Source organism: Poeciliopsis prolifica, unplaced genomic scaffold, assembly GCF_027474105.1.
Source record: "Poeciliopsis prolifica strain line A6 unplaced genomic scaffold, Auburn_PproV2 SCAFFOLD001, whole genome shotgun sequence".
NCBI classification, from domain to species: Eukaryota; Metazoa; Chordata; class Actinopteri; order Cyprinodontiformes; family Poeciliidae; genus Poeciliopsis; species Poeciliopsis prolifica.
This window is the reverse complement of record NW_026562376.1, coordinates 10,482,863-10,498,874: the sequence shown is the minus strand read 5'-3', so window position 1 is coordinate 10,498,874 and position 16,012 is coordinate 10,482,863. Positions and strand designations below refer to the sequence as shown.

The 16,012-nt window shown below is 41.6% G+C and overlaps 1 protein-coding gene across 6 annotated transcripts in view; it reads right to left on the bottom strand.

The window, feature by feature from the left end:
* LOC129363185 (zinc finger homeobox protein 3-like) overlaps positions 1 to 16,012 on the bottom strand; it is a 32,546-nt gene continuing 16,534 nt past the window's right edge. For 3 of the 6 annotated variants that reach the window (XM_055035308.1, XM_055035233.1, XM_055035152.1), the window contains 3 exons: positions 11,288 to 15,957; positions 10,538 to 11,206; positions 6,545 to 10,448 (listed from right to left, as the gene is read on the bottom strand). In XM_055035308.1, the coding sequence (XP_054891283.1) occupies positions 10,332 to 10,448; positions 10,538 to 11,206; positions 11,288 to 15,957 (5,456 nt within the window). In that variant the 3' untranslated portion in view covers positions 6,545 to 10,331. Of the gene's footprint in view, positions 19 to 6,544; positions 10,449 to 10,537; positions 11,207 to 11,287; positions 15,958 to 16,012 lie in introns of those variants that run through there. The other 3 variants (XR_008606317.1, XR_008606312.1, XR_008606316.1) reach the window with 3 other exon arrangements.

Sequence of the window (16,012 nt, the reverse complement as noted above, 5' to 3'; positions counted from 1 at the left end):
TCACGCTCAGGATGTGGTCTGAAGAAAAAAAGAATATTGGCGTGAGTGTGAATTTTTAAGGAAAAGTGGATATAAATGGGGGAACACAATGGCGGCTAGAAAAAAGGAGAAGTGTCTCCCTTCATGCATAAATTACACACATCATTTACATATTCATTATGTTTTGTGTTATAATGAGAGTATTTGCTTAATAGCTTCACCACCACTGGCAGCTTTTGTTTGACACAACAGAATTTAAAGAGTGGGGGGGAAAAAGAGGAAAAACAAAGGATCGTAGGTCATCTCCGTAAAGTGGGTGAGGTCAATGGTACACAATCAATTTTACTGATAATCGCATCAATCATAATGCTGTGTGGTGAGAACAAGCGCAACCTGCTCAGGGCTCTTAGAGAAGTGAAATGAAGCAAGGAGAGAGAGGGGGTTGGTAAAAGTTAATTAAAACAACACAGCTTTCTCCAAACTCAGGGCTTTTGGTCGTCCTTCTCTTGTCTCTGTGGAATAAGTAACCGCAGCTGTAATTACCTGCAGGGCATCCACCGAGATCATTCCTTCAGGTGCTAAAATAGCCCTCCAGATGACAATCGAGACAGACAGTTTGTGTCGGTTCTACGAGACCAAAAAAAAAAGTTCCAAATGTTTCAGTGAATTGATGTTGGCTGTGTGGGCGATGATATGTAATAAACAGAGAGAGTTAACGATTTAAAAAGTGAATAAATGAAATTAGCGGAAGAAAGTGGGACGGAAATGTAGAGACAGGGGGAAGGGCAATGGAAGAATGAACTACAAATGAGAGCGATGGCGGTGGCAGGTTGGCACGGTGCCATCCAGTCAGGACTGAAGCAGGGGCGGGCATGGGCATGGGCGAAGGGGCGAGGAGAATAAGAGTGAAAGACGAGGAGAAACAGACCTCCACAGTGCTTCCATGATGCCACCTTGGCACAGGCAGAGTGGGGCATCATGAACGGGAAACCGGGCAGGGAAAAGGACGATATGGAAAAGACCCGGGTAAAGCGGAGCTTTGAAGTAAGTGAGATACCATCTTACAGAGAATGACTCAGATGTGAATGAATGACAAAACATAAAAGGATGCTGAAGATGTAAATGAATGATTCTTTAAAAGTGACCATCTGCTCTGAATGTACGATGGATTCTGAAAATGCAATGATCATTTCGACTTTTCGTCCCGTCTCTACCAGCCACAGCGTGCCAGCCAGCGGGCAGTGTGCCAGTTTGTCCTCATGGCATACCCGAAGCACTTAAAGCAGATGGCGGAGAATTGTTGCAGTCAAAAACAAAGGGACTCACCTCAGAGGATTTGCCTCTAATCACTGTTTGCTCGGACAAAGACAAGAGGAAGTGCCCGGGCAGCGGTTGCCAGCGGTTGTGATGGCATCTTTTGACGGTTTCGGGGCAATGGAAGAAAGGTGGCATGCTGCCAAGGCAAAGCATTTGCAAACCGTAACATCCATATGTTGAGCGGAACATTTCAAAAGCCTTGGATATTTTTGGCAAAAACATTACTTCAAGGGAAAGGCTACAAAGATAAATGGCATCACACCAAACAAAAACCACGAGGCATTTACAGGCGCTGTCAAAAGTTGTACTAGCAGGTGGAGAATTGCAGCCCAAAAATAGCAACAATGTGGTACAACTACACTCACAAATGGAGCTTTTGTGAGTGGATGGCTCAAGAAGCCCATTGCCTTGATGCCAACTTGACCTTGTGCCAGCTGCTGCACTGAAGGGAATGTTGCTGGACATTACATGGAATGAAGAGACGTGAATCTACCATTTTTCCTTAGGGAGGAAGGAAAATAATGAGCAAAAGAAGTAAAGGTTGTGGAAGGAATTTGTGCTTTACGAAGAACAGTGGGAGTGGGTGGACAGAGATGATGAAGAGCTTCTTTCCTGCTCTCACACACCTGGGATGTTCTTAAAGGGAAATCCCCTCAGATTGCTATATGTGTAAAAAGGGAGGGATGTGTTGGCATCATCTCCAGGGTGTCAAGCTGTGTCTCTCCACTGCCATCCAAGGAGGGTGCTGCTGGAGTCATCAAGGGCGGGCAACAGTCTGGGCATCTCATCTGCAGCTAATTAACAGCCACACACTAATTCTAACAGCCGATCATAATTAGTGATTTAATCGCTCGTCAGCGCTCTTCCCCCGCCCCCCTTAAATTGCGCCTCCTATTTGGACACGTGCGGATAAACCATAGAACGCTTGATCCCAGCCCCCACCTCCCTCCACTCTTCCTCGATCCGTCTTTTCTTCATCCTTGGCTCCAGACTCCAGTGGGATCTTAATTAAGCCTGGGCTTCATTATGCAAATGGAGTACAATAAGCGACAGCAGAGGTGGAGTTGGATACGGACTGAAAAGGAATGATGGTAGTGGAAAGCTGGAAATGTAAAACATGTGAAAACCTACAAAAATGTTCTTCTCATGTTACTGTCTTGCAATAATTGTGTGTCGTTCTGACATGGATTTCTTCAGCGCTTGCACGACTACCACATGTTGTCTGAGAGCAAACACCTCACGCAATGAAGCTCCATAGCTGCTGCCAGGGGGAAAACTTCCCTGAAACAACACTGGATATTCAGAATGTCATCTCTCACAAAGAAAATTCTCAAGGGAATCACGACAATGAACCTCTTAATATCACCAGTTGGCTGGATACGGAGAGAGATGGTAGAGATAGGGGGAAAGAAAAGGAGGCAGACAGAAACACTGACAGTGGCAGCAGCATGGCAGCTAATGTCATCTCAGTTTAATCATCGCATAGGATCATGGGGTTCATGAAAATTCATTTGCATATCATTAAATAGAGAGAGGTTATTTGGTGCGGGCCAACAAAATGGGATTGGAAGAAGGAAGGGGGTGAAAAAAAAAGGAAAATAGTCGGGCTCGTTATTAAACTGCAATGTTTTATAGTCTGCCAGCCGATTCATTTAATTTGAACGTAATTAAAATGTGTCAGGCTCAATCAATCATGCCAACAGGGATACTATCAATGTATCAGTCTGAAAAAGGACTAATCAGAGGATATGCACTTGGACACTTTCCAATAACAGTCAATGAGATTGGGCTATAATCCTCTGAAAGCTTGACCAGCCTCCTTCCTCAGTCGACTATGTAAAAGTGCAAATACTGTGTATTATGTAAAAGCTGTGAAAGATTGACATGTAGTGCTTAGTGAGAGGGTGTGCCACTTTGTTCAATGTTGTCACATTGCCCTACATGTTTTCGTACTGTTGTATTTTTGGTGGAAGAATGTCTCAGGTATTCAGGTGCATCTATTTTGAACCAGCAGGCGTTCGTTTCGTGTAACTAGTTTGACAACAGATGATTTAAGCTACGTCTCTACTCTCTACTGATAGTCTACGACTGGGAAAATGGTCATTGTGACTGCAGTAATTAAAATATACCAGCATTATTGCTTAAGTTGTTGGTTTTGACAGTGGCCCCAGGTCTTATTTCTATAACAGATTCATATATGGAAATTACGTTGTGTGATACATTTTAAAGTTGTAAAGTATTTTGTTGAATAATGATGAGAAATGGTCATAAAAAATGCTCATATTTCACATTATCTCATACAGTTTTGTTATTTTTAAAATGGAATAAGACAATAGTGACTATTTCTGTTTACAGTGTTCTCACCCCAGTGTTTCCTGTGGAATTTGATAAAATATGACAGATTATGACCACTAATCCAAACAAAGGAGGTTTACTGAAGGTCCTGCTGGTAAATATTCTTAATTGGACCCATGTCATTATTTTACAACAATTTGAGTTGAAAGTTAATTATATTTATTGGTTGTCAAAGGGAGTTCAAATCACCTCCTATATAGGTACACACTGATGTGTTGCTGATGTAAAACTTCCCCCAGAAGATGACTCTATTTCATAACTAATAAGTCGGGTTTGAAATGGTCAAAACTACCAGAGTATGAAATATTTTAGAAGAATGATGTGGCTCAAATGGGAATCACAGTCAAAATAAGCCATAATATTGTGTAATACACTTTTTTCAGAAAATAAACATGTAAGTAATACAGTAAATTTGAGAATTATTATACATTTCATAATTAAAATGTCTAACTACAAGGAGAAATAAACTCACACTGCATGGCTTGAGTGCATGAGTATAAAATGGTTTGATTACAGGTGTGAAATAGGAGTAGAAAAAGACAATAAATGTTAAGTATTCATGTACTCAAAATGGGGAATACGCATTCGCAAAGGAGCAAATTCATCCTAAGCTTGCAGTTTCTTTTTGTTCGAGGTGTCCAAGATGTCCATGTTTGGCTTGTATGCAGACGTCAGTGTGCATTCCTCATTTGCATAAGTGATATAATTAGCCCGTCCTTTTTGAATGGAGATCAGTTTGGCAACATGGCAATCACTTTCAAATACATACAGTCATGCACACACTGCAACACACGCTCACTGGCAAGACCACCCCGCACCCCATTCCCAATATCACGGAGGGTCTGTTGTCTGTGAGCAAAGAGTGTAAAGATTAACATAATCCAGCTAATAAGTGTGAGTAATATTCACACAGAGACGCGTGGCATAGACACTCTCCTGCTGATGCGTATTTGTATCTCATTATACATGTAAAGTTCTGTGGCCGCCTGCCAGTGGGGTGATGTGGGGGCTGGTTTAGCGTAGTGGGAGGGATGGAAAGGGGTCGCAAAGTGTGGGTCACAACAAAAATATGCAAGTTGTCCTCTCCTACTTTTCAGAAGAAGCAGTATAGTTTTTAGAGAACTAACAAATAAGTAAAAGAGAAGCAGGAATAATAATTAAAAAAAACTACTATTCCTTTTTTATTTCTACAAAGGTGCAGTGTCAGTTTTTAAGCAGAATGGAGGAATTATAAATAGCGTATTTGCACTTGCAGGCTAGCTCTACAACATGATTGATTGGGATGGTGTGATGACCATTAAAAAGTCATTTAAAAGATGGATAGGGACCACATTTCCAAATAAAAACCACTTTATACCTGATGAAGTGCTGAACAAACTCTTCTGCAGAGACATTTACTGATTACTATTGAGGTATGATTGAGTGTAATATGGGAAGCTATGTATCAGCTGTGGGAGACACCAGGGCGACAGTCTGCAACGCAGTTAGGCGGTGTTTGGTGACACTGACTTTTATTAAAGCTAAATTTGAATTTTGTTTCAATTAAAAGAAGGACAGATATGTAAAAAAAAAAAAAAGCATGGATAGAAAAAAATGGCATAAACAACTTTACAGCTATGTGCTTATTGAGTTCTATCTGATAGTCCAATGCCTTCAAATGAAAGCTTATCCTCAGAAGCAGAAGGTGTGTCTGCATTTGAGCTCTGTCTCTTTAAGTCGGGGCTCCACCACCGCAGCATGCTTTGGGATTCATGCATAAACATGAGCTGGCCTTTCAAGCTCTCTCCTCACATAACCAATCTAAATCTAAATGAGCCCCCACCACAGATACACCAGCAGGCAATGACATTACCCCCCCTTCCTCAACCCTATCCCCAACCCCCTACTCTATTCCACTACCCCCAGCGACACATATAAACCAGCAGGCAATAATTTCACGCCGTCCCTCAAAGCCCCCCACCACCACCTTCCACCTACGCTCCATACACACACATGCACTTGTACCCCCTTTTTGCCGCAACCCCACCAGCTGCACGGTGCTCATTTGATTAAGAGGGGAGGACAGGGAGAAGGAGAAATGGTGGGGGATCACTTTATCACGATGACTTTCTAAGATGGCTATCATCCAATAGGAAGCTATCTCAAAGCCCTCTTGTGTGTTTACTTTGCTTTTGTTCTCCACATGTATCTGTTTTGTCTTCCCTCCTTGCAGCCACAATCAGATCATAACAGCTTCACGGTTACATTTTCCGCTGTCGCATTTCTGTGTAGCAGCTAAATGAACAGCCCTCTTTCAAGAGAATATGAGGCAGATACCAGTTAGGATTTGACTTGTGACTGAGAGAAAAACAACATTCCAGTGTTGCTGTTTCAACCATTTGGAAAGTTTTTTTTTTCTTTTTTTTTCACAAGAAAATTTAAAAAAATTTTTAAAAATCCACCGACTTACAGTGTTCTCTTTGAAATGTTTCATATGAATATCAGTTTGTCCTAAAGGTGCTGCAGTATGCAATTTTTCCTCCCCTTTCTCCCAGAGTCGTAAAACACATTATCATCATCAGCACCAGGAGCAGCAATGTAATTCATCCCAGGTCGTTAATATTCATCATATCATTTAGTCACAAAGGAAACTCATCTGGCTGAATGTCAGAGATGTAATTAATGAAGTGACCCTTGAGGTCAAGACTCCATTCACGAAACGCCTTCCACACTGAGCACACATACACGCACACACACACGCACATACACGCCTGCACACCAAATGCTTTTCAGCCAGATGTTCCCCAATACCAAACACAGCACCAGAGACCCATAAGAGAGCTGATACCGTTACACAGAACAACATTCATAAAATGACTTTTCTAAGTGAGACTAAAGGGATGACACCAGAGCATGCACCAAAGCAGACTTTATTTAGCTCAGTGGAGTAAGGAAGGGGGGGAAGAGGGAAACACACAACAACATGGGAAAACTGGGATGGGGATAGAATAGAGACACACTAAACCACTGGAGCAGGACATTAGGACAGGTGCACATCACAGGTATCTTTTTGGTCATCACTATGGCAACAACATATCCAGAAACAAAATTTAAAGAACTGTTTTACCTACAGCAAGGTTAACAGAGTCTCTTCATCATTAAAGGACTCCAATATGTACATCTTACAGTCACTACGATCAAGAGAATACGAGAAAAATTAAATTTGAAATCATCGGTATAGAACAAAAAACTGCCTTGGTGGTATTTGGAATGCACATTTCTGCACAGAAGAAAGCTCATTGGTATTGTCGTAAACATTGGTTAGTTTAAGAACAAAAACATGACAAGAGTTTTTCAGTCCATATCCTTTGGAAACTTGGCTGTGAAGTCAGTCGGAGTCAGCAAAACTGTTTGAGTTGGACTTACTGACCAAAGACTGCAACACAGAAAGACACCATACAAATGGAAGTTTTGGGGCTTAACTCCTTCAAACATCTTTGCAGTTTCTTCATATTCACTGAGAAGTTAATGCCCAAATAAAGTTTATCTTAAACTGGAGGCCTGACAAAAAAATCCTAATAACATGAAATCTATTTTTGTCTTTTAAGTTATACGATACTGATCAAGAAACCTGATGGAACTGAGCCCCACAAATCTACAGTTGAAACCAGATGTTTTCATATGTTGTAGAAAAAAGATGGCTGACTTTTTTTCTTTTTTTTTTCTCAGTGTCTGACATTTAATCAAACTAAATCTCTGCTACTTTGAGTTCAGCAGGACTACAAAAACTGCTTGGATTTGCCAAATGCCAGAGTAATGAAAGAGAATTTGTTTGCTTCATGGAAAAAAACTGAAGGAATCATTCAAGATATACAGAAAATAATTGTGGATTTCCAGATGTCTGGTGCATTCAAGGGTGCAAGATCCATGCAATATATGTTCTGTGGTCTGATAAGACTAACATTGCTTAAAAGTTTTTAGCTATTATGGTCATAATTACACTGTGAGGAAAAAGGGGGAGGCTTAAAATTGTGAAGTCTGAGATGACATTGTCATTTTATGTGGTTGTTTTGTTGCAGGAGAGACTGGTTTAATTAAAGCAGAAGGCATTATGAGAAAATAACATGATGCGAACATTTTTGAAGCAACATGTCAAGACAAAGTTAAGGGTTGAACATAAATAGGAATCCCAAGCAGAAAATGACTACACTCATATAGACAAATTAATTAGTAAGAAAAAACCCTAATTTCAGGGACAGAAAGATTCTGGGCAGAGTTGAAAAGGTGGAAGTAAGCTGGGTGACCTAAAAACCTGACTTGAGTTATAAATGTTTCATAAGGAGGAATGGATCCAAATGTCAGCTAACGATTGTGAAAAGCTTGTGGAAAGAAGCCGAAAATATATGGCCCAGATAATTCAGTTTAAAGGCAGATACTACAGAAATGTATAAAACCTAATTTTGAAGAAAAAAAAGTTTAGTCTGATGGAATCTCAGAAACTTTAAAAATAAGTTTTTTATAATGTTTCTAAACATCTGGTTTCGACTGCATTGCATTTGAACAGAATGACAGAGGAGCATTTTATCAACAGCATCACAGGTATTACAGTTTGTAGTCATTAAAGCCTAGTGGTAAAGCGATCAGAGCATGCATCTTTCTACAATATCATTAAAAACTACAGTACATTAGCAGCAAACTGGACATCCTTAAGGGCTGAAGTTGAACACTATGGTATAAAAGAAAAATAAATGCAACATTTCTTAAGAGAAGTAAAACTCTTCAACCGCTATATTACAGACTGCCATGGCTCTAGTTTGGGGTTTTGGTTACAGTCTCCAGTGTGCTTATGAGAGGCAGAAAACAGTAGCTTAGATACAGGGACTCCTTCCTTCTTTAAAAACAGCAGTACATCATCAAGTAAACAGTAGCGCTTATTTTTGTAGTTCATATGGTTAAAGTATTATCACGTCTTTGGATTTTTGTCTTAAAGCATTAATTATTGTTTAGCTATTATTGTTATATTATCATTATTACAGGTAGAATAAGGACTGGTAGAAAATAAACAGAGAGAAAAAACTAAAATCAGGCATGAAGGGAGGAGACAAATAAATTAAGAGTACAAAAATAACATTAATAACATCCAAAGTGGGGTTTTTTTCCCCCTCAACTTTGCAGAAAAGCTCAGTACATGTGGAAAAGAGAGCTACGTGTCAAACATCCAATGAAGTCTCGAGTCAACCATACAAAAGCTAAATACTGTACATTTACCGCTCAAATTATTAAACACTTTAGTTTTAATAGTTTTTTGTAACAATCTATCACCCATAGGTGAGAAGCTCAGATCTTTGAAATGCACAGATGTTTGTGAAGATTTCCTGAAATGTTTTGTCCAGGTTATAACTATAGGCTTCTTTTGTTTTAGAAACAGATTATTAGAAGATCACATCTAAGGAGGAGCCATGTTGATCTGAGCATAGAAAGCTTTACATTAATCACATAACATTGTTAAGCCATTGGTATATTCAAATAAAATGGAAAGGCAGTAATTTACCTTACCTGAACATATGAAAGCTTGTCTTAATCTTTTCATTATCATGACACAGTTATATTGAAGCAAGACAGTTTGTGTCAATCCATAAGATTTTATATAAAGAAACTATTACTAAACACACACAATGTAAATTCGAGTTTGGTTAGAGTTTTCATATACAGTATAATGGTTGAGTGCTATAAAAAATAGTTTACCCCTTTTGGGACAAACTGGCCTTTACATACTGTGCTATTTGGGCTGTTATCCACTAAAGGAACATACAAGGAGTCACATGTACAACAGAAGACTTATCATTGGCTTTTGGGAGGGTGAAGTGGCGTTATAGCACCACATCAGTCTGTTGGTACTCACATTACCTCTGACAGCTGCAGATCTCATCCTCTCACCATACAGACGTCCGCTCTGCAGTTTGTTACTGAAAACAAACATGTTTAAACTAAATAAACAAGACATATAAAATTTTGGTTATGAGCTTTGGAATCTGAGACAGTCTTTACAAAAGCTCTATGCAAATACCCACAGGTATTTCAAGGATTTTATTCAGTTGTTTTTCCTTCTTCCATTTCCACTGCTTTGTTTTCTTCAAGTTTTTTTTTTTTGTTTTGTTTTTGTTAGTTTTTTTTTCTTTTTGGAGGTCTCTATTTACACTAAAATCTCTTTAAGAATTTATTTTCCAACCTTGACCAGACTGGAACTACATGCTACACAGCTAGTTATCTAGCAATGTCCGGTGGAGGGCCCACTGTGAGTCTGTCATGCAGACTGAGAGGTAGACTGCAGGTCTAGCTGGGCAGTGAGGTCACATACTTGATGAATGCTCTTTGGCCTCTGTGGCATGGTGTTTTTTCTTTTTTTCATATAAAGATGGAGTTTGGTGTAGTAAGGATACTGGAGAAGAGCGTGTTTCAACAAGAAAGGACAGACTGGGAAATAGTTAAGGAGTAATATGAAAAGAGGAAAGACTTAGTTTGGGCTCTCCTGTACTAGTTGAGAGAGTTTCTCTTTGGGCCAGTGTGGCTCTGCATCTTTGGAGTGTTCAGGTTATTGGTTTGGCAGCAAGTAGACAGTAGACTCAATGCGGTATCTGTGGAGTCAGACGTTGGAGGAGGGCTTTTGCTGGGAACATATTTGAAAGAAGCAGTCTGCCTTTCTAAGCCCTGTCTCTCTCCCCTGCTCTGGCTGAAAGCTCAGCTTGTTCCCTCTCAGCAGTGTCAGAGGTCAAGCTCCTGGCTCTCTTCTCCTTCGCTCTGGCATTCTGGAACCACACCTGTAAAATTATTTTCATTATGTTTCACATACTGAACTTCACAAGCTTGATTGTTAATCTTTAATATGATTTGGTTGCTTTTTACTTACCTGGACCACACGTGGGGGCAATCCCAACTCTTGGCCCAACGTCTCACACTCAATACGGTTTGGTGTGCGGTGGTTACTGTAGAAGTTTTTTAGCTGAAGTACTTGGAAGTGACTCATCTGTGTCCTTTGGCGCTGCTGCTGATGGTGGTGGTGTTGCTGCTGACTTTGTGTCTCACTCCAATCTGAGCCTTGATCTCCAGATATTTCAGGGCTTGAAGAACCTTGGTCGACCACACTGGAACTCTCCTCACATGGGTAGTCGTCATCATCATCCTCGTATTCATCCTCTTCTTCTGCATTTTTCAGGTTGGCGGAAGAAGGAAAAGAAGCCATTGGTGGCTTCAAGCTAAACTCTTTGTTGATCATGTCATAGCCAGGGTTGTGGACAGGGGTGGAGGAGATAGATGGACCTGGTCTTTCTGTGGCAGATGTCATCGCCATCACAGTCTGTCCACTGGATCCATTGGCTATTGACAGGTTGTAGCCTGCTCTTTCAGCCTCTGCCCAGTGGCGTGATCTCATATGAGCATCAAGAGCACTCTTAACTTTGAAAAGAGCTCTGCAGAATGGGCAACGCAGGTGGTTCAAACCCAAGGTGAAACTTGATCCTGGCCCCACTGACCGAAACTGTCCTTTTCTTTCTCTTGCCCGTGTGTTCTGAAACCATACCTGTGAGAAAACATTGGATTTCTTAATGTTCGGCATAGTCAACAAAGCAAAACAATTTACTACTCATCACTTAAATCATACCTGAACTACACGTCTTGTGAGACCCACATCTCGTGCAATACTCTCAAGGACTCCTCTGGTGGGGTTAGAGTCCAAACTGTACCTCTGGTATAACACTTCAAGCTGTTCTGGAGTGATGGTAGTTCTCTGACGTTTATCTCTCCTGTGCTCATCTTCGACCTCTCGATTGCCTCTTTGGCCTTCAAAACTAGTCTCTGATATATGTTTTGAACTCTGCTTTGTGGGACTCAAAGAATTGTTAAGGGTGCTGCTAGAGTGATTAGAGAATGTGTTCTTAATTTGGATATTGTTCAAGTGTGAAATCATAGGATGTGTGGGATTGGGATGTATCTGGGACATGGCTCCTGAAAGCATTTGACTTGCCACTAAAGTTGGGTTTGGATGAAGCATCATGTAAGGCATGGGTCGGTCTGTGAATCCAGAGTGTAAAAGTTGTACCTGGGACTGAGCTGCCAGGAGATGCCTAGTCTGGTGTTCTTGCCACAGTTGAAAGGATGGCAAAGCCACTGGGCAGAGACTACACTGGAATTTTGCTGGGGGTTGAGGCTGGGCGTCAGTTGATAGGCAAGGTGTTGTATCAGGTGTCCAAGGCTGAATTGTTTCTGATTCTGGAACAGAGGAGGGGCTTGGTGATGAGTCAGCAATGTTTTCACAAGGTTGGGTTCTTGAAGGACTGCATGGGGTCTCCTGGTCTGATTTAGCATTAGTCAAGATTTGTGTTGTACTATGTTGTAAAGTGGATGCAGCACAATTCTGGGACATTTCTGCCAGATTTTCAGGTGGTGCCTCAGATACTGTTTTTAAAGTCTGAAGGACTTCTTTGTGTTGTGCATCTGCATCTAAAGGTGTAGTTTGACTGTTCACAGAAGCTGGGCTCGTGCTAGCCTGAGTAGAGGTTATTTTATCTTCATGTTTTTTTGTAGCAGATGTTTGCTCACTTTTGGTTGTGTGAGGCTCATTGTCTGAGCAGTGAATGGAAGAATCAAGGGAAGGTGAATCAGGGTGGGAGTAATACTCATATGTCAAATCCATTGAATTTTCATTATGAGGGTTTACTTGTCCTCCATCTTCATAGCTGTTATCCTGATGATCAGCATTAGTCATGCAACAACCATTTCTTTGTCTGTTGATGTCAAGATTGTTCTTTCCCTCTGCTCCATCATCTGATCCGCGGTCTTGATTCTTGCGAGCTCTCTGTCTTGCATTTTGGAACCACACAACAATAACTCTGTTAGGAAGGGACAAGAGAGCAGACAACCTGTCATATTCTTCCTCTCTGGGGTAAGGGGTGGCCTCAAACACCCCCTGCAGAGTCTCCAGCTGTTGTTCTGTAAAACGAGTTCGGGAGGAGCGTCTGCCTCTCTGGGGCTCTTCTATCATCTGGTGTTGTGGGGAAGGGTTGGTAGAAAGGGCTGGAGAAAGTGAACATGGAGAAAGGGTCAAACACTGTTTTTTGGTTATATCTTCTCTGGAATCATCCAGTGCTGTGGTTGGGGGATTATTAAAATTGTAAGGAGAGTCCTTGTCTCGCTGGCGCTCTTTAAATAGTGTGTTGCGAAACCAGTGTTTAATTACTTTGTGAGGCAGACCTGATAGAGTAGACATCTGGTTGATCTCTTCATCACTGGGGAGACTATTAATATCAAAGTGTTTCTTTAAAACAGACAATTGATCTTCAGATATTCTTGTCCTGGTTCTTTTAGTCTGGTGTTGCTCTGGTGTGCATGGGCTAACTTGGCTTTGCTGTCCTGTTTGACTATGCTGTGGTTGACCAAGCAAACTTGTGCTAAGCTGTGGAGAATGGCTTAATAAAGCTGAGCTGGGTTGGGGTTGCTGGGCAATCAAAGCTGGGCTAAGCTGTGGCTGTTGCCCAATGAGTGCTGGGTTAAGTTGAGATTGATAAAGTTTAGCCAGATCAGGGTTAATGGTTGAGTCTAACCATGGCTGAGTTTGGAGAGCCATAGACTGCATCACAACAGGTGGTATGAGTGGTAGCTCCATGGGAAAAGGAATTGGTGGAAGAGGAAGCTTCGGTATGGACAATGGGGGTATGGAAAGCTGAGACAAGGAAAGAGGAAGCATAGGTATTTTAGGCAATGGTAGAGTTATTGGAGTTGTAGAATGAGATGTAGCTGCACCAGATGTATCAGGGATCGGAACCTCCTGCTGTTTAAGATCTTGTGACTGAGAAGGAGAAGACTGAGTTGTTATAGCAGAGACAGTTGTTTTCTGATCTTTTGTCATAGCACTTGCTTTATTTATTGGATCTGAAAGTGGTGGAATTGGTGAAGAGTCCAATTTTTTCACTTGAATTTTAGAGTCTGTTGGGGTTTCTGGTTCTTTGCTTATGGTAGAAGATGCAGCTTGGGTGGAAAGAGCTAAATTCTCAGCCAATTTATGCTCGGCAAGGGGGTACATCTGGTCATACTGTAGTCTATATTCTTTGGAAAATTTCTCCAGAGCATCTGTGGGAAACAACATTCTGTGAAGATACTCCTGGTGGCTTTTTAAAATCAAGGCATTAGAAAACAGCTTGCCACAGTTTTTGCACTTTTCTCCAGTTTCACAACATTTTTGCTTTGTGTTTGGAAATAAATAATCTTTGTTTTGTATTTTCAAATCTATGTCTTTGTTGCTTTCTGTCCCTTGACAATTGTTATTCCATCCTTCCATTTTTTCAGTCTGTGCAAGAGTAAATTCATTTTTTTCCTGGTCTGAATACTCTCCCACCTGGTTTATGTCAGCATGTTGGATAATCTGCAGCTGGTGTCTGTGTCTGCTTTGTAAATACTGAAGGGCCAGCTCATAGCCATAACTCTGGAGCAAAGCTCGTAGAGGCTCCCCATTTGCTGCAGCATAGGGCACTCTTGGAGGGGGACATTCTGACCCAAGATGAGTAAATGAGGAACAAGCTACTTCTTGCTTGTGATTCTCCTTTTCCACATGAAGCTCATCTGTTTCTTCCTTAAAAATGGAACTATCTTGTTCCATTTCTGTTTTATTCTGCTTGTTGGAGGACCCACTGCAGACCACATCAACATTTGCTTTACTTAGTGAATAGTCAGTTGACTGGTTAACAGTCGTATTTGAACTTTGTTTTGGGTTGGGTTTCTGCTCTGACTCGGACTCCCTTTTAGAATCTGTCTTACTCTGTTCTTCTGGAATGACTTTAGAAGATATTTCAAGACCAAGATCTTGGTTCTTCACACTTAACTCTGGGTTAAGCTTCACATCTGACAAGTAAAATGGAAGGAGTAGTTGTTGTTGAAGGGAAAGCAGGTTATCTGGTGCCAGTGAAAAGTGCTGTTTAAAGAGATTTTCTGGTCCTAAGGGAAGGTGATGGATTGCCTGGGACTGAAGGAGTGCTGTTTGCTGTTGTAGTTGAGCTTGGACCTGTGCCTGAGCTAGCTGTTGCTGCTGTAGTAACATCAATTGATTTCTCGATGCAAGGAGCTCTGCCACTCTCTTTTTTGCTTGCTGAGACTCTGCTGAATCAGAGAGGGTGGGTTGAGTCTCAGTGCATAAGTTAGAGCCCACTAAAGATGACGTTGAAACACTTATCCCATCAGGGTTTTTGGCAACAGGCAAACTTTTGGATGTTTCCTCTCTGGTAGCGGCAACCTGGGCAGTGGAAGAAGGAACTGACCCTGGGAGAGCTAAGCTTGACTCTAAAGTCTGTGTTGTTGAATTCTGGGCAGCACGAGCTCGAGTCTGATGAAGAACAGAGCGAAGATGTATGTCCAGTGTAGAACTCTGGCTATAACCCACTCCACATAATCGGCAGCGATAGGGTCTTGGATCTGGACCACGAGGGACCTCAGGAGCTGTAGAATTTGTACCAGAGTCTTGCAGGGCTCTTCTGGCACGATGGAGGTGAGAAACAGAATTATAGTGCACCAGAAGAATTGTTTTCTGAGTAAAAGATTCAGAGCATATGGTGCATTTATAAGGCCTGGATGGATCTAGATAACGATCCATTGTTGGGTTTGAGCTCTTCTTAACAAGAAGGCTAGAACTAGGTTCTGAAACAACCTCCTCTGGTGACCCTTTCTCAAGCTCAGTTGAATTCTCCTCAGCTCCATTAGGTTCACTGACAACCTCCTTCTCTTTAGCTTTATCTTCTTTTTGTTCTTCCCTCACCTCAATGCCAAGGGTTTCTTCATCTGTCTTGTCATCATCACCCTCTCCTGCTTCTTCTCCAACTTGAGGTGATAAACTGCAATCTTGTTGTACTGAATTCATATTATATTCCATATATGGCACAGTGTGTGGTGCTAAGAGAGCATTCGGTCCCTGTGTGCTGTCCTGTTGCGAGTGCGTGTTTTGAATGTGTCTCTGCAGGGCTTCCTGACTGCGGCATTGTCTCAAACAAAGGGGGCACTCTGTCGCCGCCCTCATGGCATGGTACTGCCAATGCAGCTGGAGCTTCTCCTGAGTGGGAAATGCCAAGCTGCACCTGCTGCAACGAAACCGGTAACCATGACGATCCGAAAGGGGAGAGGGGTCGTTGGGAGGGGAGATGGGTGGAGAGGAAGGAGGTGTCTGAGTTGGGGACTGAGGAGCCAGAGTGCCATTTGAGGGGTGACTGGCGTCTTCTAGGGGTGGGGTGAGCAGTGCTGTGACATCTTTGGGTGCGGCAACATCTCCCTCGCTGTTCTCTACTAAGATACCTGTGAAATACATCAAAAAAGATGATTGTAAAAATTCAGTTCAGAAGAAAGTTAT